Source organism: Sitodiplosis mosellana, unplaced genomic scaffold (assembly GCF_009176505.1).
Source record: "Sitodiplosis mosellana isolate CC-2019 unplaced genomic scaffold, AAFC_SMos_1.0 Smas_scaffold_6165, whole genome shotgun sequence".
Classification (NCBI taxonomy): Eukaryota; Metazoa; Arthropoda; class Insecta; order Diptera; family Cecidomyiidae; genus Sitodiplosis; species Sitodiplosis mosellana.
Genome location: NW_022601406.1, coordinates 3,382,522 through 3,409,916, shown reverse-complemented (window position 1 = coordinate 3,409,916; position 27,395 = coordinate 3,382,522). Strand labels below are relative to the sequence as shown.

The 27,395-nt window shown below is 38.2% G+C and overlaps 1 protein-coding gene across 1 annotated transcript in view; it reads right to left on the bottom strand.

Annotated features, from left to right (window-relative positions):
• LOC129574544 (metabotropic glutamate receptor 8) overlaps positions 1-27,395 on the bottom strand; it is a 75,356-nt gene that overhangs the window by 42,851 nt on the left and 5,110 nt on the right. The window contains exons 3-5 of the mRNA XM_055456639.1: positions 19,586-22,847; positions 18,526-18,907; positions 1,128-1,259 (exon numbers count right to left, since the gene is read on the bottom strand). Coding sequence (XP_055312614.1) covers positions 1,128-1,259; positions 18,526-18,907; positions 19,586-19,854 — 783 coding nt within the window. The 5' untranslated portion in view covers positions 19,855-22,847. The remainder of the gene's footprint in view (positions 1-1,127; positions 1,260-18,525; positions 18,908-19,585; positions 22,848-27,395) is intronic.

The following is a 27,395-nucleotide window of genomic DNA, read 5'->3' as shown; positions in this document are numbered from 1 at the left end:
AGAGAGAGAGAGAGAGAGAGAGAGAGAGAGAGAGAGAGAGAGAGAGATAGATAGACGTAGAAAGAAAGAGAAGCAAAAAAAGCCAAACAAAATTGAAGAATACAGAAAGAAGCTTGAACAAATGGGGTTCACCTATTTGCCGACAAAACATTCGATACATGCTCATGAAGTGCAAATATTCCGTGTATTTCACACATAGACACATTGAGAATGCTAACATTACTCAACAGTGATACACAAATTGTGATGTAGCCCATCGAACGAGCACCAAATGTAATAATGCGAATGACGCTTTTGACGATTATCACCCCATTACACATTCAAATCCATCACAGCATTACGAAAAGCAACGGCACATACCATGCTTGCTGCTGTTGATTTCTCCTTTTAAAATTGTGCAAATATTTTAAATTGAAAACGTAATTTTCATCATAAAATATTTTCAATTTATAATAACAAAACTAAATATTTGATTGAAATCGCTTTGATTGTCGCTAATCGATTTGTGTTTTTTTTTGCGCGTATAAATAAATTGGAATTCGGTGATTATTCGATCAATAAAATATTAGAAATCAAAATTAAATGATTAGCAATACGAAGCGGGCAAAAAACAAAATTAGTTTGACTTTGCAAAGCTAATACACATAGAGAGGGAGAGGGAGAGCGCACAGTTGCTCGTCCATTTTAATTAATTTGATTGGATTTGAAACGAATTAATTTCAGCAAATTGTATGAAATTGTAAATTCCCGCACACAAAAGGCGACGACTACGACGACAACAACAATAATATTAACGTCGATTTTATTAATTGAACCGGGGGGAGTTCTGTGATTCGTGCTTGTCGAAACGGTTTTATGCATATAATTTTGGCACAAAATTCATTTGTATTTCGATTGGTGCGTATTTTTTGTATTGTGTGCGTGTGTCTGTGTATGCTTTGCTGTTGAGTTTGTAAAAGTTTTGTTTGGCGCGCTTTTTACCCATTTTGCTCGTGCTCTTTGTACTTTATTGTGCAAAAAATAAGCAAGAGAGAGAGAGAGAGAGACGCAGACGCTTTTTCTATTCTCCGTTAAATTGTAAACTTCTATTATGTTGATGATATTTAATGTAGTTGCTTTACACTTACCCGAAATAATCGTAAAATATTTGCTACCATTATCGAAACAACGCTAAACGAAGCACCAATGACACCAGCAACCGGTTTGTGGGGTATGAATGTCGGAGGTTTGCCATTCTCGCATTTATACTCAGACATGTCCTGTGTTTAATATCGAACAGCAGCAGCATCAGTAGTAGTAGTAGTAGTTACATCAGAGGCAGTAGTGGTGACAATGATGACGGCAGCGGCGGATAGGGTGACGACCGCAACGGCAACAGCATCGACGACGATGGCAGTAACATCGATCGTCGTACAGCGTTTCAATAAACAAAAATCCATTTCACACAAAAGTTCATTTAATTCAATCCAAGACATTGTTCAATCCAAGACAAACGACACCGAAGGCAGGAGGCACAAGCCAAAGCACCAGCATTAGCAGCATTATCATCGGCAGCGACAGTGGCAGCAACAGCAGGAGTAGCAACAAAAACAACGACGATGGCATCGACAATGCCCGTGGTGACAGCAACAATCATTTATTGTGTAATACCGGTTGCGAGGAAACGTGCATTTTCGAAATGGGGAGAAATAAAAGAAAATAAAGAAAATTGTTATTTAATGGTTTACGTGTGTAAATTTAATCAATGCATTTCAAGTGCTTCGATTTGACAAATGCACACACACACACACACACACCGCCATGAATGGCGAAAAGAGACACGCAGATCGAGAGTAAGCATAGCGAGAACAAATAGAATGAAACAATTTGAGAGGAAAATACGGTCGATAAAGAGACAAAAAGCGATTCAAAAACGGTAAAAGCAATAAAATGCAACGAAAGCACCAGTTAAATGTAATGAAACCCATGGATTTTCTGTCTCTCTTTCTCTACTTCTTGGTTGTGGTGTGCTTTTTTTCGGGTGTTCACTCACACTCTGGCTATCTATCCGCGCAATGTGGGAAATCAGCATTTGATACGTGCACACTTCATCGTGTGCGTTTGTTCATATACATGAAACTCTCCATGCACAGAACGCGCGCACATGGTGCCAGGCATTGTGCAGCGTTGATATGGAAAGGAACACAAGAATGAACACGGAGAGAGTGAAAAACAACTAACTCTAACTACATTCAACGGATGAATTGACCCAAACCAAATGCTTTTTTGATTCTTGACAATAATATCACGAACGAACAAAACAAAAACAAGCGGAAAAAAATGCTACGGCAACAACAAAGCTAACGCATTCGAAATAACATAAACGCGAACTATTAGAAATTTGGGACTTGAAGATATATTGACAACAGCGATCCAACCGCTTCCAATCACGATTATCCTCTCTTCTATCGAACTGCTGAAATCTCAAATCAGAATGTGTTTGCATGTGTGTTTGTGTACGAATGGATGAATGGTAAAAAGTGGGTCGCCTTGATCCATTCTCTATCCCCACTTCTGTCTTCTTCTACATACACACACACACACATGTCACAAAACAGGTTTTCGTCAACATTGCATATGCCGGCGCTTTACTTGATTATATTCAACTTCGGTTCCTTTAACTTTTTCTGCCTGTCGACAACTGCTGTGCCCCAAGCGAATTTTGCTTATTCGTTGGAAAATTGCACAAGCCACCTCATTCGATCGCTTCGTCTCTCTTACTCACTCGCTCGCTCACTCTCACCCATTCACTTTACTACAGAGTTAGAGTACGGCCGACTCTCGATCTCAGTCGTATGTTTGTTTTTACTATTCGCCGCATTTCTTCATACATTCGTTGGCTTTTTTCTCATTTCCGTTCCAGTACGGCTCCCACAGTTCGTTTCATTGACGCATCATTCTTAACAATTTCCCACCTTGCTACGCAGTTTCACACGTTCCGAATAAATTGTACGGGGTGGCTAAAGAGCATGGCAAACGAAATGAAGGAAAGAAAAGGAAGCGAGCGAACGAGAGACAGCTATCAAGCAAAGAAAGCTCGTAAATTTTTCATGTGAATTGGCTTTGATATCATTTTTCAAACTCGAAATCAACAGCATTCGAATTCAGAATTTGAACTCTGCCATTAGTTCCACCTCCTTGAAACTGTTGATTGCTTCTTCATGTGCTCTCAAGCAAAAATGGAGAATTTTCTCACCACCAAAATAAACGAATGAATGAATGAACGAACGAATTTGGCCCAGCATCTCCCATTGCCGAAGAAATTTGAATATATTTTGAACAATCTCAACCGAAGAAAAAAACACACACACAAACGCAAATCAAAGAAGTAAAAACAAAGACCACTGAATCAAATAGAAAATGAACGTTACGTTTGTATATTGCAAGAACATTTTTTCCAAAACTTTTTCCAAATAGCAATTGCCCATTCGATTTGGCCTCATGGTTAGTCCATACAAAAGCCGTCATGTTACAATAAAAATACGAGAGGCGCTCAAATCGTTTTTAAGGACTTTCATAGAAAATTACCATGCCATACAGCACTTTTGCATGCAATTCGATATGAGAGTGACAAAATGAAAATATCGAAGGTAAATTCCACTGAAAATTAAGTGAATATAATCAATTTTCTAACGGTATAATAATTGACAAGCTGACGACACTTCAGTAAAAAATATCTTTTGAGTGCTTGCAGCGCCACGAACTCTCGTATCATTTTGTATTGAAATTTCGTTAGTTCATGAGTTTGCCGTAAATTTCGTCAAAACGTGTCGTCACTTTGATAATTGAACTGTTCAGCAAAATAGTAATTTATGGCACTAAAACTGAGCGTATTAAATCGAAGCATGACCAAAAAATGTATTCAGAACATCTCATTGAATCAACAACAACTAAATTTGGGTAATTATCAAACCAAAAAAAAAATTCTGAAAATTTTCGATGCAATTAATACCGGGTGAATAACAGAATCGTGGTTTGAGCTACAAATATGTGAAAAATTTGGTCAAAACCTCTTTAGATCTTTCACAACAGGTGAATAGAGAAAGAAGGTGAGAACCAATCATAGAATGAAAGCGTTAACTTTTTCTTTTGAACATTTTGCTATTTTACAGCATTGTAGAGAGTGGGATTCGGAATAGCTTTGAAGGAAATGCAGGTCAAATTTAGTGTAATTTTAGTGTTGTTTGCCATCATTTGTTCAGTGTCTGCTTATATACAGTATATGACATACGGTAAGTTTCAAGAATGTACTCAAAATTGTTTCTAACTATATTATGAAGATGTAAATCGCTTTTTGAATTTCGCAAATAGACAACAAAAAGATAGACCAACATGTAGACCAGAGTTTTACCATAAAACATGCGATAGACCCATTCCAGGCCAGCCATGGTGTATGGACAAAGAGCTTTTGTGCTGCTTTGGTTTACAATACGCTTGACACATACGCAATACAAGACTTGTTGTTTATCACAAGTTTAGCTCAAATCAATGAAACCAATTGTCTAACCTCCTGAAATGAACCAGTAAAGTTATAAAACTGAATTTTTAAAAATATTGTTCTATATTTCGACTTTCGACTCTTTGACGTGTTTTCAAATTGAAAGTAGAACAAAAAATTGATTTCTAAGTCAATTTTCGTTAACCATCAGTGAATAATTTTTGTGATAATATTTTGAAACGAGTAACTCATTACGAGTTAAAAGCCATTTCAATGAACAAACTAATTATCTAAATGTTCCACAGTAATCATCAAAGTGGTCGATTTTGATTCTAGAAAAACATATGAAAATACGATTGTTTCAAAACTTCCATCATTTTTATTGGTTCTGACAAAACCGATGGGTAATTCACATGGGAAATTTTGTTTTACTGTCTCGTATTTCAAGTCATCTAATCAATGACAACTGATAATTCATATGTAATGCGTAAAAGTCAAAGGTTTTTCATTCGTATAAATGTGATTTCGCAAACAAATACAATCGAATACGAGAATTTCGTTGGCCAAACCGGTTTCACCTTGTGACAAAAAAAAAACGATTCGTTTACAGCAATTGTTGGCTGTTCGTCATTGACGAAACGTCAGTCAGCCGTTCTTTTTCTTTCGACAGTATTATCGCCATATCGAAATCGGTATGGCAACATTTTTTTTGCTTTCTCTCATTTTCTCTTGCTTCTTTTTGGGTTTTCTTGATGACTGAATCAGCAGTAAAATTCATGACTTCAAGCGTGAAACTTCTCACAAAACGACAAGTTATAAAAAAAATTCCCTTTCATTGCGAATGGAAACGAAGGCAGCGGCGACGGCAACAACCACGACGACGGCTGTAAAAAGAGATCAGTTTGATATGAATTTTCATGTTTCGCAAAATTGGTTACAGATTTAAAAGATCTGCATATCTAAATTGAGAGTTGAATTTTCGTTTGGGTGGGTTTTTCGATTTAGGCGCTCGTCTCCGTTCGCCTAGAAGGTACAAATGAAGTCATTCAATCGCATTCACTCGTAAAATATATGTGTTAAAGTGCTCAACAGCGTCTTCGTCCCCATATTGGCTTGACTGACTGGCTCATACGTTCGTTCGTCCGCTTCGACCATCCGATCGACCAATCGCCCAGTCTCCCGTCTTTTTTTCGAATGCTCAAGATGAAATTCAAGGATATTACAACAGACAAGAATCAACTTGGATATTATTGAGTGGTTACGTTGCATTTAAGCATTCTATTTTATTTGCGATGCGGAACTGTAATAGTCGCAAACACACGCACACGCACACCAAACACAAACACTAAAAATGCCCGATTCATTTCCATAAATTCCACTTAATTTGAGCGAAGCGCATTTTCTCTCAAATTAATAATATGAACAATTCATTTCATTTCAGTTTTATAGCCAGCTTGGGGTTTTAAGTATCCAATTTGTTGATTTTCATTATTCGTTTCGTTCGTTGTCATTCTGGTTGTTGTTGTTGCTGTCATCGTTGCGCTGGTCGGTCGTCGTTGTCGGTGGGTTTTTTTTGTGCGTTGTCATTAGAATAGCTGCAACAATGCAAACAATGCGAATTGTATAAGCGCCAACAAGAACAATTACAAATCGGTTTGCTCGGGGAGATAGATCGCCGAGGGGACGGAGATGAGAGAGAGAGAGAGAGAGAGAGAGAGAGAGAGAGAGAGAGAGAGAGACAGAGACATTGAAGAAAATGGGAGTTTCAGTTTTCAAAATTGTACGTGAGTAGATACTTCTGTGTGTGACCGCCGGCTATCGCAATGAACAAAGATTCACTTACTGTCATTTTAAGCTTTCTATGTGTCTTTATCACGACGAAACGAAGAGGATAAAAAGGGAGAATGAAAAAAAAGCATTCAACATAAATTCGATAGTTTCAAATGTGTGGCATTCATGCCAGAAACAATTTCGAACGAGTGAAAGCAAGAGAGACAAGGATGGGGGGAGAGAGAGAGGAAAAGACTTGAGAACATTTCCAAGAAACGAGCTTTAACCAACTTGTATGTTGGACGAAGTGGCAAGGCTTGAGAGTTCTGAAAAGTCAACCACAATTTACCTCTCTTGCGGGGAATACACCAAAACCCGCTCATATATTGCATTTTTTTCTCTTTCTCTTTCTCTTGCTCTCTCTCATCTCTTCTTCTCACATCTGCTCTCATGTCTTTTGTGTGTAACTTTTGAGCGAGAGTTTTTTTTCTGCCATTTTTTAAAAAATTTATTGACTTTTTTTGTCTCTATTTTTGGACAAAAAAGTAATTATTTTAACTTGAATGTGTATTCTTTCGAGCTTTTTTAATTGTTATGATTGCCTAAAATCCAAACCGTCCAAATATTGTGTAAAGTTTAATTAAACTCACATTTTCGCTGGCCCAAAGGGCCGACAAAAAAAAACAACGACAATAGGTTCAAGTGGAAAATTTAAATTTCAATAAGTTTTTGGTACGGATGATGGTGCAAACAACGGCGTTGCCATATTTAAATATTCACAAAAATTATCCAGCGCCGGCAAATTTAATAATTCATCATGCAATTCATCAAAAGCTTTGTATAATTATTGGTCGTGTATATGTATGTTAAATTGCGGATGAAAATTATACTGTTGTTCAAGCCATCGAGCGCTATGTGTTTCTTTCAGTCGTATACACCATGTACATCCATTGTGGCCACAAAGAACGAGGCGTAAATTCTTGCAGATTTTTATACCTCAAATACACTGTACTTCAGTGCTATTGATTGGTAAATAATCATGGCAACTCCATATTATTGCAAAAAGCACAAATGGTATAAAAGCCTTCACACGTTCTTTGTTCAAAAATAGATTGAAAGTTTTCCATTAATCGAACCAATTTCGCCCACTGAGATTTCCAAGTCAAACACTTCCCATTTGGGGATAAACCATTGTCGGTTAGATTTTTCGGTCGGTGTGAGTGTATGTTTCATTTCATTTGCCAATTCTTGTTCATGTTTTACGTGTTTTTTCTTCGCTTTATCTCTGTGCACCATTTTGTTAGTGCTATTTTTGTATATCGCCAGAGAGTTGCCCCAGCAATTAATCTAAAACAATAGGCCTTTTGGCCAAAATATGTGTGACGCACAGCGCCTTCGTAAATATTTACGCTGTGAAGCAACGTTTTAAAGTGTATTTATTTTCAAAGGGATAGTTGAGCTGTGTGAATGGAATGGCTGAATTGGGATCGATCGATGAAGATCTCCATCGCAATCCTTCCTGCCTCTTTCACTCTATCTTTCTTTATCTCGTCCCCTCTTCCTCTATATCTCTATCTCTCTATCTCTCATTTTTTTCTCTTTCTCTCGGATTGAAAATAAAACTGACCAACCGTTTGGTGTTGGTTTCGAACAAATCGTAAATAACATTCCCTTTTTGCAAAAGTTTGCTGTGTACGCGTGCCGGAACTTATAATTTTTGGACCAAAAAACGTCCTCGTAAAAATAATTCAATTCGAAAATTCGTTTGGTTTGGTTAAGTTTAGTTTTGGTTCGGTTTTCATTTTCCTTCGGCGATATTGTTTTCATTTAATTCGTTGTTGTGTTTTTCCCCCATCGTCATCGCTAAGCACACACTGAAATTTTTATCTGAGAATGTGACCGTTATATTTGGAATCCTTTCGCTTGATAAACACACTCCAGCACACTCACGCACGCACGCACGCACACACAGTTCGTTCGCTAGCACAGGGAAATAAACAAAACAGTTAGAATATGAAATACGTGGTAGCAGAAAAAGTTACGATGACAAACACATTAAGCTCTGTTGAGATGAGTTTTAAAAACATAATCTCGGTACAATGCACCGAAGACAGCAATTTGTTAAACGTGAAGCAAGAGAGAGACAGAGAGAGAGAGAGAGAGAGAGAGAGAGAAGCGACGAGTAGGAAGAGAGTAGAGAAAAAAAATGCTCGCCGTACATCGTGTTACCCGTCTCTTTCTGTCTTTCATTTTTTTCGGAAACTTTTTTTTTATGTACTATTGTTGTGGTCGTTGCATATAGATATATATTTAAACTTTTTTCCCTATGACTCTCTCTCTCTCTCTCGGCTTTTGCGCTTTTTTCCCTTGTCGTTTTCGTTTTGGTTTATTTAATTTCGAACTGTCAGTGTGACAACTTTTGTTATTATTTTCTGTTGAGTTGGATATTCGCGTAAAATATTTTCGCCAAGCTCGCTGTCTCCTTCACTTCACATGCTCACTCATTCATTCCGTTGAAACGGATTTTCGCTCGTTGTTCTTTCAACAGTAGCTACTGCTACTTTTTTTATATGTATTTTTCATCATCATCATCATCGTCGCCGTCGTTGTTGTCGTCTTCTTTTCCCTGCTCGGGCGTATGCTTTTTGTTTTTTAAATTGTTTTTCGCGTGTGTTTGATATTTTGTTACATTTCCTATGGGTATTGCATGCAATTTTTATGAAGTTTTATACCCAATATATGCGTTCCTTTTTGTTACAACACTATAAGCGAATGTTAATGTACTGTTTGTATTATATGAATGACACGAGCGCGAGAGAGAAAGAAAGAGAATGGCCAAATAGAAAAGTATTGTAAGCGCGAGTGTTTAGTACTGTCCCGTTGCCATCACCGCCGAGAGTTTGGCCCATCAAATGGAAATGTAAAGATTACAAAAACCTCATGGCATTCCAAATAATGATGGCTAACACAACGGGATGAGAGAATAAAAAGTGTGTATGTGTGTGTGTGTGTGTGTAAGAGAGAGTGAGCGCATTTGTGAATTTGAACGAGTCCATGGGAAATAAAATGGAGCAAGGAGATGATTTTCATGTGAATCGGGATTAAAAATTCATTTGGATTGATTCGATGCGAAAGATATCTTTCGCTTTTTCTCATATATACACCAATATTGTCAAGTTTATCATGGTAGAGACAAAGTTTCCATCATTTGCCAACCTTTCTCCATGTCCCGTTCAGCCTGTTCTCTCATCGCATTACGTTCGTCATTCTCATTCAATCACTCACTCACTCGGTCGGTCGGTCGGTCGGTCCCTTCTCTTTCTCGACCACCACTCCCTTATTCCCTTTCGCCTGATCTTTTTCTTTCGCCAATGATATTCCTTGATTAGCTTTAGGCCAAATATAAGCAGCATATCCAAAAAGTGCTTTTTCTCGCTAAACAAATAACTAAAAATGATTCATTCAAAATGTTTGATCGAAATATGTTACTTATTAATTAATCAATTGTGCTGCTGCGGGGAGAAAACAACAGCAGCAGCAACAGCAATGAGAAAAAAAAATAATAAGAAGAAACTTTTCGAATATCCAAAAGGGGCCAGAGTATCTGCCACATGCACACACACACACGTTCTTTTATTCGTGCGCCGTGAATTTCGTTAAATAGTTTGCAAGTCATTCGATGATTATCATTACATTCATTATTCTGGCGACGGCCACCCATTATTGGTTGAGCGAACGCGCACGTTAACTCCATTTTTAGTGGCATTGAACAATGAACATATACTAAGTACAAGCCTATTTGTCTCAAGCATATTTTCCAAGCCGGAAAAAACAGTGCGCTCAATGCCTCTAAATGTGGTAAAAAGTGACACGCTTGATTAGATTAATTCAATGGTATAATATTGAAAAAAGCTGTCGCCAACAAAACGGCGTGTGATGTAATGCGGCACATCATCCAACAATGAAAGAGAATAGGTAATATGTCCGATTGAAAGACGAAAAAAGTCACTTATTCGACACTCGAAATACGATTTTGAGGTTTTCGAGGAGGGACACGGAAAATGAAAGAGAAAGATATGCGGTGATGCCATTGTAATATTCAATTAACAACGCAATTGGGTCACTTTTGATCTGGAAATCTGTTTGAATTCATCAAAACAACCGCATGAAATAAATAATAATTATGGTTGAGCGTATAATTTCAATCCGAAAAAATGATCGTTTCCATTTGGAGTGGCGGTTTTTCTCTCTCTCTCTCTCTCTCTCTCTGCTGCCATTACTATTGCAATATGTATATTGCACCCACACACACACACATCGAGTAAAAACGTAAATTTCAGAACTGTTATGCATTCACATAGTTTGAGGTTTTGCTTTGATGTTCGAAATTATTACCTTTTAGTTGGAAAATTGTTCCGGTCCATGACCGAAAATACCAATTTTGGGATGTCGGTGGCCAACAAAGGCAAACAAAAACTAGTGAGCAAACCAAATTTTCGTGCATTCATATTTGATTTCTCGGTAAAAGGATTAGCTGAATTGACGGTAATGTTTAAAATGTTAACTGTGCCGCTGTGTGTGTGTATGTGTGTTGTGCGAGAATTTCCGATTTGTAGCATTGTTTGTGTTTCTTTGCTGTATTTACAGATTCCATCATGCATAGCGCATACAGTTTTTGAAGTTAAGGGACGGGCGGTCGGTCGGTCGTTCTCTGTTTGATCCGTGCAAAATTGCAAGCACACGAATGGCCGGAAGCTGAGTTTGTTGGTTGTCTGAGGTTGTTCTTCCGTTATCGAGTGCTTTGACTGCTTCTCATCGTTGCTCATATTTATATTTTATTCGTGGATGAGACAGTGAGAGAGGATCTGAGGCATAGGAATTGCCAGCGGTAAGCAAATAACTAACGCGAGAACGATATGCAGGGTCATGAATCGTGATATATACCATTGAATTGAATCCCTCCCCAGCCTGAGCAGAAATTGTGTGTGCGTGCGCTCTCGTCCGCTTCACCGTTTCAATATCCAAGCCAAGAGAGGAATACAACATTCATGGCACAATGAAGATTTTTATTTTTTCGGATTAAACGGCATACAGTGTTTTTCTTTTCCAGTTTATTTCGCGTGTCTTCATCCACTTCGACACGGTGAGAGAACGGTAGTGTGAGGTTGAAATGCGGAGCCGAAAATCTCCTATCCGAACAGATAAGGAAAATATGATGAACTAGGAGAAAAATTGGATTACATTCTGCCATATTCCATAACGGAATTAATCATATTGAGTTGAGCTAAACGAGTTACTGTTGCTGACTTGGCGTGCGTACGCTGTTCGTGCTTGGTTTTTCTCTTCGGATTGCAGGAGATTGTCGCTGTGTATGCGTATCTCTCTCCCTATCTCTTTTTCTCTCGCTTTCTCGCTCTCTCTTTCTCTGTATGTGTGCAGAAAGTCTAAACACTTTTTCCGATTTCGCTAGTTTATATTGTGCACATGGCAAAAAAAAGCTCATCGTGTCTTCATACACCGCCGACTACATCAATTTGCGATGTCCTCTTACTCAGTGCGAGACAGACAAAGAGAGCGAGAGCGAACGAGCGCGAAAACGATTTTGTTTCTCGCCGATGGCATATTTCCCATTTACAACCCGCGCTTCCTCTCTCTCTCTCTCTCTCTCTCTCTCTCTTGCTCAATTTCGTGCGCTTTGAGGCGAACGGCAAATCGTTGTTCCTATATTTCCGTTTTATCCACTTATCAGGAATTTATTTCCATTTTGTTTTTGAAATAATACTTTCTCTGTAATTTATTTTTTATTTCCTCCTCATTTATCTCATTATTTTTGCTGCCTTTTGTACGTTGCCTTTCGCGCTATAGATAGCATGATAGATCACACGACTTGCTTTTGCTTTATTTCATTTCGTGCATTTTTTTTTCTATTCGTTTGTTACATTTTTTTTGTTCTGATGCGTACCTAAACAGGGGGCAAATCACAATCGAGCACACATCAAACGGCCCATGATGCTGGCACAACGATAACAGCAAACGATAATTTCGGGACCATTTCAAAGTAAATATTTTTCTTGTTTGGCTCAATGACGACAATATGCAAGTCATGGTAATTGATTTGAATTGATTAGGTATGTGATTTGCCCCTTGGTGCTTGGGGAATGTAGTTGTTGCTTTTAGCCCGCCAACGTTTCATATGCGAGTTTATGTGCTTCTTACATTCGAACAAACACTGCGAGTTTATATTGCCGCGCGCCGGTCGGTCTTCTTCTCTTTTTTTCTCCCTCTCAATCGTCGTCATCTTTTTGGCTGTTTTGGCTTTAGCATCTTAGACCGTGCACGTAACCATTTCTTATCATGCCATTTTCGCGGGAGCCGCATGATTTGCCAGGAACTTACTTTAGTAAATTTCCGTTTTTCAACCATTTGTTTATGTTGTTTCTTTTTATTATTTCATTTGCAGCGCAATAGCACTAAGCCACATACGCGCGGTCGTTTTCACGATGGTAGGCACATTTCTTCTGCCCTTTCTCTCCCTCTCGCTCTCCCGCTTGCTCGATGTGTTTTCATTTTGTGCGGCATTTTATTGTATTCAAGAAAAAGTTTCATTTAAATTTATAATAGTACAAGTAGAAAGAAAAAACAAGCGCGGAGAACGTCGCTTCGCTCCGCTCTGCGTTCTTGAGATTTCACTTACTTATTCTATTTTGTTGTTTCCCAACAAACTATTTTTTTTTTGCGCACTACATGAAATGTATTTCATCGAAGTATCTTTGCAGTAATATATCATGTAAAGTGGTCCCTTATAATAACACTATGTATATTACTAAGGTAACAAAGTAAAGTACAGATTTTTTTTTATCTCACTTATCACAAAAATGAATTGGTTTTATTTCTTTTTTGAAAGATAATGCCTCTGATTTAAATTGAATGAAAAATATGAGCATAAATTTAAAAGCCACTTTAATTCTGTTCATGGCTCAAAAAAGTATTAGGAAAAAAAACCAGATCAATAGCTCTACATTTCATGTAGTGCTAAAAACGGAAAATATAAGAGGAAGGAGATATGAATCGGAAATGCTGTCGGTATCACGACAATGGTTTGCTGAATGGCAGCAATAAAAACTGCGAAAAATGGCATAGGACGACGCGTATATATTTAGTTCTTTTATTCTTCTACTTTTTATTCTACCACTTTTACGCTCGTTCTATGCATCTCGTTCGCTCATCGTTGAAGCCAGTGAAAAGAGACACGAATTTGCGGCTGGTACCAAACACACACCACATTCATTCTTTACAAAACGAAGGAGAAAAATTTTTCTTATGAAACGAAGTGATTTTTTGAACTTATGTTGAGTAATAAGGAAATCGCAGCAATAAAATAAAAATAAAAATGGGCAAACGAGCGTACGAACGAATGAGCTCGTCTCCGTACTTGCCGAGCCAAGAAGGAGAAAAAAAAAAGTAAAAATTAAAATCAGCAGGAGGAAACGTTCTGCGAAATGGTACGAGCGAATGGGTACTGTACGAGCAAGGAAGAGAGAACGACAAGAGATAAACAAACAAAATCTCTAGGCGATAAAATCTTTTGATTGTGAAGAGGGCAACGGTATGGCCAATTCAAATTAATCAGCAAACGCGAAAGCAATTAATTTGGCTCTCTCTCACGCTGCCCTGTTCTCGCTCTTCATCTCGATTCCACAAGCGTCGGCTTTTGGGTGAGCGTTTGTTGTCCAGGAAAACGATGTGATGCAATTTGAATTTGTTGCTCTATGATACGCGGAGACAGAGTCGAGTGATGGAAAGATGTGTGCGCTCACTTACGACTGATGTCTATTGAAATGAATTTAAATTTATTTCAAATTATCAAAATTCACGAATATCTTAATTTTTTTTGGGAATATCTCTCTATTCAAATGAGGCTCATTTCAAGTCTCTACACACTCGTTGACATAAATTCACCCCTACACCCATCTCCATACTCGCTCGGTCGCTCGCACACTACCTCTGGCTGGTATGTATGCGTATATATCAATTGTGCCAAATTATTCAGCGTTTTGTTTTTCTTTTGTGCGTTTTGTTTATGTTTCAGATTGTTGCTATGTTTCGTTGGATCATCCGTTTTATGTGCAAGCCATTGAAGATGAAGAAAAGATATCGAATTTCTTCGTATCGACACAAAATATAATTATCTATGACGAACGAAAACGAGACGTGTTTGCCGTTGCCTTTGAATTGGAATTTTTTTATATTCGTTCCTTCTTGGCTATATTGCTCGCAACAACAACCATTTTTTTTGTGTGTTCTGTTAAAAGTGATGATACAATTGAGCACACATCGAAAATATCCTGTTATTCTCGGAAGATTATGGAGCGGAGCGAATAATGTTTTTTTTTGTTTAACAACGACAGGCGCGCGAGAGAGAGAGAGAGAGAGAGAGAGAGAGAGAGAGAGAGAGAGAAAAATGAGCGATTTTTAAGAGTGTCGAACTACGAATCGCGTCTCCACTTCAACAAACTGATGCACGCTCATTATTTCAACATTATGTACGACATGTATGCTGAAATTTGAGCACCGGTTAGAACGCACCACGCTCAAAATGCTCGTTGTATCTTTTTCATTCTGTTGCTCGATACAGAAAAGTATCGTCGGAAAAAGGAAAACTAAGCAAACAAAAATAAATCAAACAAAATAAAATGGAAATTTCCATCATACACACACACACAATATACATATTTTCAACATGAATGGTTGAGACATTTAATGAAGATAGGTCTTCTTCTCAAATGCCTCTCTGCATCACTTTCCGCAGCAGCAACAACATTTCACAGGTAAATCATGTTTGTTCGCATCTATGATTGATTAAAGAAACCGTTCTCTTCGCTAATTATGCATAATTGTTTGTTTATAATGAACGAAGTTTTTTGCCGACAAGAGAGACAGAGAGACAGAGAGACAGAGAGACAGAAAGACAGAGAGACAGAGAGAAAGAGGAAGAGAGGAGCGATTTTGGAATTCTGTCAAAGCATAAAATCAAAATGTGCGAATTTCAATTTTCTCAAGCCATTATCACAACAACAACAACAACAGCAATAACATCAGAAGCAGAAAAACTACGTAAAAATGTGCAATTTGCCGTACAACTGATTCAACATCGAATGATAATTTTCCCGAAAATTGAATCTTTTGCAAAACATACACCATTTCATAACAAATTATTTGCCGTTGGTTTTCTTGTCGGCATCGGAAAGCGCAAGTCGAATTTCGTCTTCGTTTTTTCCCTTATCGTTTTATCTTTTGTCATTAATTTTTATTGCGATACAATGTGAGCACAGCAACTTATAATTTTGAGTGTGGCAATTTGCTAAGATGAGCGTGCCTACAACCAGACACATACACTCAGAGGTGGAGAGAGCGAGTGAAATGCTGAAAGAATGAGACGTGTATTCCATTCTCGTTTTTCGATACACATGCTATTTGTTGTAATTTCATTAGTGATCTCGGGTGGTGCTCCCTCAGCTCTCTATTCAAATCGGTCGTGCCCCCTTTGTGCATCCAAACGACCGAAAGAGTATTTAAAAAGGATCCTTGGCACTGTGCGAAGTGAGACCAAGAGAGAACAAAAAAATGTCTTAAACGCGCTCGTCGGCATGGTCTGGGGTGCGCTCATTTTCAAGTACTGTTTAAATCATGCAAGACAAAAGCTTGCGCTCGACTTCATGATAGCATCTAACGACGGCAACGACGAAGACGACGATGTCGACGGCGGCTCCGCTAAGAATGCTAAATTAAAAATACACTCAAAAGGTAAAACTGTTTCCATTTTACCCACATTCATCTATTCATTTCGGATCTTTTCACTGTTTGAAACAGTTTCGTTCTTCAATTTCATTCCTTTCTTCGTTCATTAAATAAAAGAAAGGCGAAGAGAAAAAAAAACGCATACACACACACACCCACTTTTTTTTATTCTTACAAAGAAAAGAAAAGAAATCAACGAAAAGAAAAACCGTAAATATCATTTCAACTAATTTTTTCTCTTGAATTTTCGTTGTTTGTGACTGCACGGGGAGGATCTTAGGAAATTCTGTTCAACAACTCCAAGTTTGATAATTTGATGTTTTCGCCTCTAGTTAGAACGATTCCAACTTGCCCGTCACTCGTACTCGAAAATCTTCCTATCACTTCATGTATACTTTCCCGTTGTGGAAATGGAGAAGAAAACCGAAAATTCTTTTAAATCTTCAGCACACACACACACACACACAAAGGAAGAAAAAAAAGGAGAACACAAACTTTCTGCACACAAACAACAAATAAAAAATAGCAGAAGAAGACGAAAAGGCGATGACGAGGAAGAGACGAAAAGAAGTGTCAAGTTTTTCAAGATTTTAAATTTTTTTTTTATTGCATATGGCGTGAGTATCAGTGAGCAAACTTGAATCAATTATTTTGAGCTTTTGTTGATTTCCCATTTTTGTCGCACCGAAATAGAGAGACCGTACCATTTCGTTTCGTTTTTTTTATTGTTTGCTGTTGTGTAGAAAACCCATAACCGTTAACTGTATATGGTCCTAATCACAATATTGCTCTAAAAAATAATGCCATCCGCCGTATTTTTTTCTGTCGTCCCTCTCTCTGCAAACGACAAATTTTTGATTGCCTGATGGACTGAATTCATTGTTCCAGTGTAATCACTTGATTTTTGTTTGTCCACCGTGCGCGCTCGCGATCATATTGTTGTTGCTTTGAAATCTGGTTCCGTGAAAATGGTAGGCATAAATCAAATCGGATTGCCCCACTGAGAAATATCTGGCATTCCGAAAATGTGATGTTATGTGACCTTTTCGCCTCACGACACCGAGAGAGAGAGAGAGAGAGAGATGAAAAAAAATTCCATTTTACCCTAAGCAATTTGTTGTTGTTTTTTCCTCCCGATAAATCGGAGTCCAATCAATCGGAAACGAATTATTTTGTACATTATTAAGAAAAAAAGAAGAAGCAATGATTAAAATATACAATGAAGAAACCTAGTTAAGGGAAAGAACGATAGAAGAAAAAATACATATATATATATATAATACATATTTATATATATTTATAAAAATAAAGCAAATAGACAAAGGTACGCCGATACCGGTAAAAGAAAATGGAAATGCTGTAAAATCAACCAAGAAGAAGAAGAGAAGAAAAAAAACGCATGGAATAAAACTCAAGCAAAGAAAAAAAATATCAAATCGTTACCGATAAAGTTTCATCGACGTCGCCACTCCAATGTCTGCATGCAAATTACATACAGCACGCTTTCAGCGCAAAAAGAAATCAAACACCAGCTTACTCAAATGGGAATGAGCGAACGAAAGTGTGAGAGAGAGAGAGAGAGAGAGAGAGGAGAGAGAGAGAGAGATGGGGAGAGGAAAATCTTACATTATAAATGAAGCTTTCTATTGACTTTGACTTGGTGTGGGTGTGTGTATATGTGTGTGTGTGTTCGGTGATGTGCAGCAGTACACACACAATACTGTGCCTCAGTTCGTACTATAACATTGTGCAGGTTTCGTTGTTTAAATGGCACAACGTGTCTGTACAAATGCTTACCTACAGATTGGATTTCTATATATTTATGGAAAAGTAAGTGAGCCGTAAATAATAAAACGAGAAAATTCAGTTCATATATGGCATAGAGCAGCAGCAGCAGCAGCAGCAGAGGGTAGAACGAATGGAGAGGAAAGGAAACGAACGAACAAACGAGCGAAAGCAAAAACTGTATGGACACAACTGAAGCAGAGGGAGAAAAAAAAGCGCCCATTCATTTCGCACCGGATTGACCAGGGCGAGTTGAGGCAAAGCAATTGGCAAAAAATGGCAATTTGATAGCTACTAAAACGATAATGTCGGCAACATTAAGCCTGTCGAGTAAAAACTACAAAATAAAAGTATATATATCCATCGAAAAGAAATAGAAACACCAGCAACACCAAGACTAAGAAGAAGAAGAAGAAGAAGAGAAAAAAGTGAAACAAATGTGCGCGCGCGCTTGGCTCAAATCAAAGTCTACCCGTCATCATTGCTTATTTTGTGTGAGATTGAATGCAGAAACGGTGGTGAGTGAGAATCATTCAAGCTCAATGCCGTGTGTGCGATGCGCGCGAAAATAAAGTGTAATCGAGAATGATTCGAGTAGGAAGAAGTAAGAAAGGATAAAGAAAAAAAGCAGCAGTAGCAGTAGCAGTAGCAGTAGCTAGAGTAAAAGTCGGAAGACGGAAAATTTCCATTATTACCTGATTCATATAATAACGCACGAATTCCATCGATTGCTCCAGTGCATAGGTATCGCTGCTGCATGAGTCAATGATTAATGAGCCCAGCGTTACGTTTGGCAGTAGATCGTCGTCGTTCTTGTTAATTTTGTCTAATGCATACATCATGGCCTCCAGTCGCTGTATACCTTTCTCTTCTTTTACCATTCCGCACGGATATTCCGGATTATTAATGTTGTGCTCGTGCATTGGAAAAATACCGCCAAGTATTATGTCACCGCCCGTACGAATCAATCGGCCATCGCTTGACCATTTGTTCGATCGAATGGGCAAACCATTTCGCGAGTGGCTGAGTATAGTTCGGCCACCGCCACGATTCGTACTGCTCGTATATAGTCCGCCCCTGTTCAAAACAGGAGAGAAGAAAAAAAAACGTAAACAGAAAAATGAGACGAAGAAAACCGAAATGAGAAAAAGATACATAAACATGAAATGAAATTCCAAAAAAGTAGGCAACAATTTATTTCAAGTGTGGAAATATAATGAAAAAAAATATTGAATTTCCATTGGAAAGGGGGAGAATATCGAAGTGCCATCTGTTGCAATAGGTAACATATATACATATATATAGGCAAATACTCAAACGTTAAATGTCGACTGTGAACTTTTGCTAGCAAATAACAGCCTAAAGCCAAACCAATGAGTGCTGTTGAATGATCCATAAATAATTGGGCTCTCATTCGCCCCACTCTAAAAATAGATATCAGCACACGCTGAGTGTGTGTGAGTGTGAGTGTGAGTGCGAGAGGGAGAGAGATTCTTATCACAAAATGGTCGCAAATGAACCGACAATTAGTAAAATTGCCGAAGAGAGACATTTGGCGTTAAGCATTTGCCTTATATATTTATATGTTCCACCCTTTCCCACCGTCATCTGCCTCCCAACCTCCCCGTCCAAAAATCCATACAACCAGCACTCGTTCGTGAGGCAAATGAACGAGTTGCTTTGACTGGCATCATTCGAATTCTCATCAAATTAAGTTATCCAGCAAATAAATCATAATGACTACAAGATACATACATGTGCGGCATTGTGTTGACAGGTGCTGTGTGCCCAAAGTATGATACGAGCAGCTGAGAGTCATTTCGAAAGTTATTGTTGTTCGTTGAAGTCGTTGTTGTTGTCGTCAGCGTCGTTGTTGCTGTGATGGCAGAGGAGGACGGCAACGCATATTTCACCATATCAATTTTGTCGAATATGAACAGCATTACGATTGTGTACAATGGCCAAGCACGACGGCATTGGCAGCACATACGTGCAAGAGTGTGGATTATGATCATAAGCATCATTTTTGTTGTGTATAGACTTGTACTTTATTATGTGCTTTCCGCTTTTTGCTCCGTGTTACTCCTCTCTGTCTCTCACTCTCCGTTCGCCTATAGGTTCAATGCTTTTTACACACATACACACACACACCAAACCAATCCAAAGCAAAACGCTTTTCGAACTCAATTTCTGTCTTTTGCACAAACTCACTCTCTACCTGTGTGTCACCACAGCTTTTGATGCAGCTCTCTTTTTCACTCTTTCTTCGAATAATTCGCACCCTTTCGCTCAAATTCAACGTGTTCTATCTTTGGCACTCTCTTTCGCTCCTCTGATTCTTGCAGTTCGTTCCTCTTTTACACGTTTCCCACTTATACTTCTCTTTTGTTCCACGAAGTCGTTCGATTTCCGCTTATCGTTCCGGTGGTTTGTGTTTCGTTCTTTATTTCCGTTCTATTTTATTTTTATGTTTATTTTTATTTATTTATATATATATATTATTTGTTATTTCGCCCTTAGTGTCGATGTTGCAATTTATATCGTATTTTCACACCATTCGAATCGTCAACATATTTACTGTGCCGTTTGTTCGGATAACATTTTGCTCCATGCTTGTTTTCATTTATTCACAGGCATTAGGACCAAAAATGTGTGTGCGTTTTGTACCAATATACGCGTTGTTTTTATTCTTATTTTTATTCTTATTCTTTATTTTCCTTTCTGGCCCTTGCTTTGTTCTGAATTTATTTCATACATTCGACTTCGTTCTGGGCAATGAAAAAAAAAAATAGAAAACGAAAGAAATAAATAAATATTCTTTCACCTCTCTCTCTCTATCTTCTCACACTTTCACTCTCAATCAAGCTCTTTTTTCACTGGCTGCTGCAATTGGTGCTTCGTGTAGATGGCCTTTGCTCTTTTCGTTCTCTACGTTGCCACTTTCTTTCATCCAGGATCAGTTTGCTTTACTACTTTATGGTACACGGAATATGTATGTTTTTTCTCTGCTGTTGCTGTGTTTTTTCTTCTTTGTTTGGTTATTTGTGTTATTGTCGTTGTTATTGTTGCTCTTTTTTACTTTGCTTTTTTTTATTTGTTATTTTTTGATTCGCTGTTGTTTGCTGTGAATAAATACGTGTGCGGGTGAATTTGTACTTGGTTCTCTCTCTCTCTCTCTCTCGTATATATATTGTTCAGCTGTTGTTTGACAGAGAGCCAGAGTCCTTGCTCGTGTGAATGTTTGGTTTGAGGAGGGTTGTGTGTTTGCCAGATAGATAGAGGTGTATGTGTCGATCTGATGCTGGTATTTGATGCTGGTTGTCGTCTTTTTCTCAATTGTAAAAATTCTTCTTTGCACCAATGCTCCTCTTTTCCTTCTTCTTCTTCTATGCTCCTTTGCTGTTGTTACTTGTAACAACGACGATTCGCATTATTCCAAGGGTAATGCTTTTTCCTCTCTCACTCTCTTATTCACTTTACTTTATTTAATTGTCGTGTACCTCATGCACCTTTTTACTCTTTTACTTGCTCACTTTCTATCGGCAAACAGCATATCCATTTCATCGTTAAACACAAGTGTATTTATTTATTTTATATTCGTTTTTTCCGTTGACTTTAGCTATTTTGCACCGTATGCTGTTTTAACGCCGCCTTGTTGGCTTCGTTTTTGTTGTGTTTTGTTCGTTTCGTTGAAATAGGGCTCGGTGACACTAAGTGCTTTTTCAGTGTCGGGGAAAGTAGCTATTGTTCTGTTATTTGCGCTCTTTCGTCATTGTTTTCGGGTGATCTTACGCGAAGTTTTTCATCGTGGTACATGATTGCCGATTACATTTAGCTGCTTATTGTTTTTTGCTTCGGTTTTCTTACACTTGCATTATTCGTTCGTTTTTCTTTTTCATTTCCAAATGTCTGACATTTTCGTTTTTTTTTTAAATGTTTTTGGATAAGAATGGTACACAATATGAATTTTATCTGATGGTTTTTTTTCCTTTTCTCTACAATTTCCAATCGCGAACAAAACAAAAAAACAAACTTTTTTTTCTGTCGTCGAAACAGAAAGTTTGTCGTCGTCGCCGTTGTCGTCGTCGTTGTCTTCAATTTTTCTTGTTGAAATGCTTTCTTGTGAATGGTAAAGTCTTTTGGGTCATACTTGCATTAGCACCTGAATGTTTTTTTTTCTGTAGTTGTATTCCTTTCAATTTTCGTTTTTCTGAAAAGGTCGAATCCGGTTAATGAATTACAATGTTATTAGTGTTCGTTTTTATTTTGTTCCGTGCGCGTATTCACTGCTGTTTTTTGCTTCTATTTTTAGTGTCAACCATTTCTTCTTTTCAGTTCACACTTACACACCACTCTTTCTTTCTCTCGGTAGCCATACGCGTGATTGATACGTTTCACTTTTTCAAACCATTCTTCGTAGAACGTTGAATGACAAAAATAAATTTCGTTTTGTACATTGAATTGTGGAGTTTGTGCGATTTTTGTTGTTGTTGATGTTGTTTTCTTCTTGTTGTTTTTTTTTTACTTTTTTTCTCTATTCGATGGTAATGGTTATTGAGTTCAAGCTCTGTACTCGCCCTTCGGCTAGCTTTTTTCTTTCGACGTCGTCGTCGTCGTGGTTGGCGTTTCTTCTCTTCGTTTCTTCGTTCACTGTAATTTACTCGCTTTTTCTTTGGATTTTTATCGAAGCAAAAGTAATTTATTACTTAGCATCACACAGGATGTGTGGATTATATCAGATCCTTTGTTTAATTGTGCGTACATCGTTCGGATATTTCGATGAATTTTTTGATGTTCAGTAAGAAACGAACACGAAGAGAGCGTGTAACATGATATCCCATTATCAAGCTATACGGTCGGTCGGTCGGTCATTCGATCGAAATTCGCATCTTAATTCTCTGCATTCGTTCAATTTATTTCAGGTACGGGTTGTGTTGTCTATTTCTTTCTTTTTTGATGTATTTCGTTTTATACACGAGCGACACAAGCAAGACACGGAGACGAGAAAAAAAAGAACCTGTAAATATGAACAAAAAAAACGAAAATCAAATAAAAGTGAAGAAGCCTTTTAATATTATTTGAATTGTGTGTGTGTGTGTGTGTGTTGACTATTTTTCGGTGATGGCTTTTTGATGCTTGAGATGTGAGATAAGGCGAGAGAGAGAGAGATTGCGAATATGTATCGTGTGCCTCAAACGACATAGATATCTCATGTACAAAGTATGCTCTTTGTTTGATGATTATTTATTCAGTTGCGTGTAATACGCTCTCTCTCAAACTCTGATGAAGTGGAACCCATATACACAACGATCATTAAAGAAACATCTACACAAATTATCATTAATGTGCATTTGTGCTTTGTAGCATGAAAATGGTTCGTGCCCCTCGAAATGGGAGTTGAGAGCACAGTTACGAAACTATTTGTCAATTCGCATTATGGTTATGGAAAAGTGTGTGTCTTCAGGAAAACATAGTCCACCAAATGGGTTTTATTTTTGGAATGTTTTTGATGTGTGTTTTTTTTTCTCTTCAGATGGATGAAATGCAATCTATAGGGATGGATAGAAAAAAAATCGACGGAAATGATGGTAACCCTCCTTATGAATTGGTCACTTTGTATAATGTGCAACGATTTTTCATCGGAATGTTTTCGATGCATGAGGGAGAAGTGAGGCGTCGAGAGTTCATTTTCATAGGAGTTTGGTCAAAAAGTAAAATCGATAGAGATCGAGAGATCGACAGTCCGCGGAGACATTTTGCACTATTTGTCATTTTCCCATAATATGAAATGGTCTCTCGAGCTTTTTTCTTCCCACTTTTGTTCTTATGCTCTCTTTCTGTCTACGTATCTCTATCGTTTTTTTTCGGTGTTTTTCTCGATATCTGTCTCCATTTGTCAAACAATTGACAAGCGTGCCACTTCTTTCTCTCATATACTTTTTTCCTCCCTGTGTCCAGCATCAGTCGTCGATTCGTTAGTGGACGGTAGCAAAAATGTATAGCAAATCAACCGTCGAACGAACGAGATATTGACAGTGAAAGAGTTAGAGAGAGTCGAAGCCTTTGCTGTATTGGCATAATCTCGTCTATCAAATATTACCGATTTCCATAAAAATGGCAACACCAACGCCTGGCGGCACCAATTGCCGTGCCAGTGTATGTGTGTGTGTGTGGAACTCACACGAAAAAAAAACAGAGCGAATATAATAGTAAAACAAGAAAGAAGTCAAACGGGGAGAAAATATGCGAGCAAAACGATTTGATGATTGAATATAAAATGAGTGTGTGTGTGTGGAAATATCGGGATAGCAAAAAGAATCGAACACCAACCGATGAGGAAAAAATAAAAGCAAATGGTGTTGGTTATTTCGTGTTTATTGTCCTCACTTTTGCCTATTGCAACATTGTTCGTAAACAGCATTCTCTTTCTTTTCGGTTCATTCCATTTATTTGGACCATTTTTTCACTCTCTTTTGCTATCTCCCCCTCTCTCTCTCTCTCTCTCTCTCTCTCTCTCGTTTCTTGTCTCTCTTTCGTTCAGTTGTACCCATTCTCTCTCTCCATCTCGTTCGTCCGTTTTGCTTGCTCGCATACGCCAACCATTTATCACATATCAACTGCTTATTGACGTTAACTATATAATAGATTCTGCAAAGAGTGACGGTATCTCAACACTCGTTTCTTTGTGACGTCTGTGCCAATATGTATCGATGTGCATAATGTTTGCTGTAGGTCAAAGGCGATGTGATGTAGCATTATTTCATTGCATTTCGCATCGAACACTCTTTTTTCATTGGCATCGTCATCGTCGTCTTCGTCTTCGTTGTTGTCGATAACGTTGTCGTTCGTCTTTCTCTCTTCGTGTTTTTTTTTTGGCGCATACCAAATGGAATTTCCGCGTGAATGTGAGTAAGCAAATTTATACCCCAGCATTTTCCAATGTATCTTCATGTGTGTGTCATGGGTAAACATTTTTGGGCTGGCAAACCTCGAAGATGTTCAAATATGTATAAATAGATATATTTCAACGGAAAATTGAATCAAAAAGAGATGGCGCGAACACGAGTGAAAAGACGGGGCGGGGCTGTCGCATGCGAAATGATAGCTTAAGAAATGGGTTACAATTTTGCGCTCCAATTTAATTTGTTTTTGATAGCCTAATTTAAAGTTGATAACGGATATGATTATTCTCACCGCACACAAGCCGGTTAATGGTGTTGTTGCCAAGAATCACATGATGTGACCATAAATATGTGGCAGTAGTAACAACAGACATTATTTCCAGTTATGTGCGCTTTTGCAAGAGCATTCAATCGACAATATTGAGAGAACAACTCATTATATTTTCGTTTGTGATTTTCATTCACAGCAACCTCTCGCCCCATGCCTCGTACCATTTCTCTCCGCTTCCAACATACACACAGCGACAGTGTTTCTTTTCGCGTCGATTTCTTTCGCTACCGTTTGTCGTTTACGCTTCCTTATTTTCCTGCCGGTTTCCTTTTCGCAAATAATGCAAAAATAATGCACATCTCATTCATACCAACCAAAAATGGAAACGAGCATAAAATGATTTCGCCAATTTTGTTTTTCTCGTTCTGTTCGCAAATTTTGTCTTATTTTTTCACTCGTGGAGGAAAAATTCTACATATTTTACTGATTTCATTCGCAGTGAAGTGGAACAGATACATGTTTTCGTTTGACAGACAAATATAGAAGGAATAGAAATGCAAAAAAGTGCCTCGAGTGTGTGTTAGAGTGAGCGGGAGAGAGAGAGAGAGAGAGAGAATATGGTTGAATTTTGTGGCAAACGATTTTTGAGCGAATACATTCAAGCATTTTCATTCTGATGCGGAACAAATCAGCTGAATTACACATTTTCTTCAAACTAATTTTCGGTATGTCTATGTGTGTGTGTGTGTGTATTTTGTGGCAAGGCAAAGAGTGTAAGATCGTGTGAGAAAAATAAAATAACGAGCGCCATGCACTACGCGACACACCAACAAATTTCCATTTCTCAACAAGATAGATGTTACGTTGAGTCTGCTTAACCTATGTACAATGCATAATCCGTATGGCAAGGCAATGCTTCTTTTCGACTTAGCACAAACCTAGAACACATACACATAGACACGAAACGCAACCAAACATACGAATGGCAATTCGCGCAAAACACAAATATCACATTTCGGCTGGTTTCAATGGATCCCAATGAATATTAAAATAGAAAAGAGCGACAGCAAAAATGAGAGCAAGAGGCAGACAGATCGAGAGAATGGCGAGCGACAACGGGAATGAGACTGAATACGAAGTCTGTGGCTCTTTCTTTCTTTCTCACTTGTTCGAGTATGTGCTGGTTATTTTGTTGTTTTCGATTAAATGAACATTTAATCTAATAGATTCAACATACATTGCACAAAAACCAAGTGGGCACATCGAATGGGATGTACGAAACGAACGAACAAACGAGCACTCATATCTAAAAGACACATAGATTCAAACCAAAACGCAAACACAAGAACAAACAAAAGCAACGACCATCACCATGTCGATTTTGTGTGCGAATTTATTCCGGTGCAGTGATGATGATGATGATGAGCAGGCGAGAATGGGGTGGTGAGGGCCAGTGTGTGTGTGTGTGCGAGACAGTGAAAGAGATAAGCATTCATTTGTCACAGGGAAAAGCTCACGCAAAGAAGAAAACTGACATACTGAATAGTTTTGGCATCGCATTCCATTGGAATAGTTCCACTCATATTCATTTAGTCGCACATTCACACAGACACCCGACATGGTCTGCGTTTATTAAAGCGCAAATATGATGCAAAGGCAATCATATTCAGTTTTATTGCAATAGGCCAATAAATTATATTTCGGGCTAAGATGGTTCACATATGCGTATATAGCTTACAATTGTTGGATAATAATTTCAGTTAAATTGCTTAAGCGATGGATCGGGCCAAAAATTCTTTCTCTCTCACTCTCACTCTCGCTATCGCTCTCCCAGTCTATTCATAGTTTATACTCGAAAACAGTCTACGTGAACACACACACACACACAGAGACACATGTGTGACATAAACGATTTTGTGGGAGTATGGCCGAAAGTGTGTAGTTTCGACACTATTTCATGTGAAAACACATCGAGGGCGAACGACCATATTTCGTATGGCAACCGTGTAGGGTGGAGTGTGTGTATATATACGAGAGAGCAAGAGTGTGATTGAGTGAGTGAGTGAGCGAGCGGGAGCAAATATATATAATGAAACGGCAGCTAAAAGTGTTTCCAGTTGTTCGGAGCTGAATAAGTTGTGCGATGATGCATTGCACAGCGATTCACAAGTGAGATTTCAAAAATGAATTATTTCAATGAACTATTTTCGAATGATTCACATGAATAAATCCATTTTTCAGTTTGTTTGAATGGATGGAGAAGGAGGGGGCAACACGGCCACTGGTGATGATGCACAAATGCTCACCGAAAAGTTTTGCATCAATTCGGGTGACGCATTTAAGCGCACACACACACACACACACACACACACACACACACACACACACACAC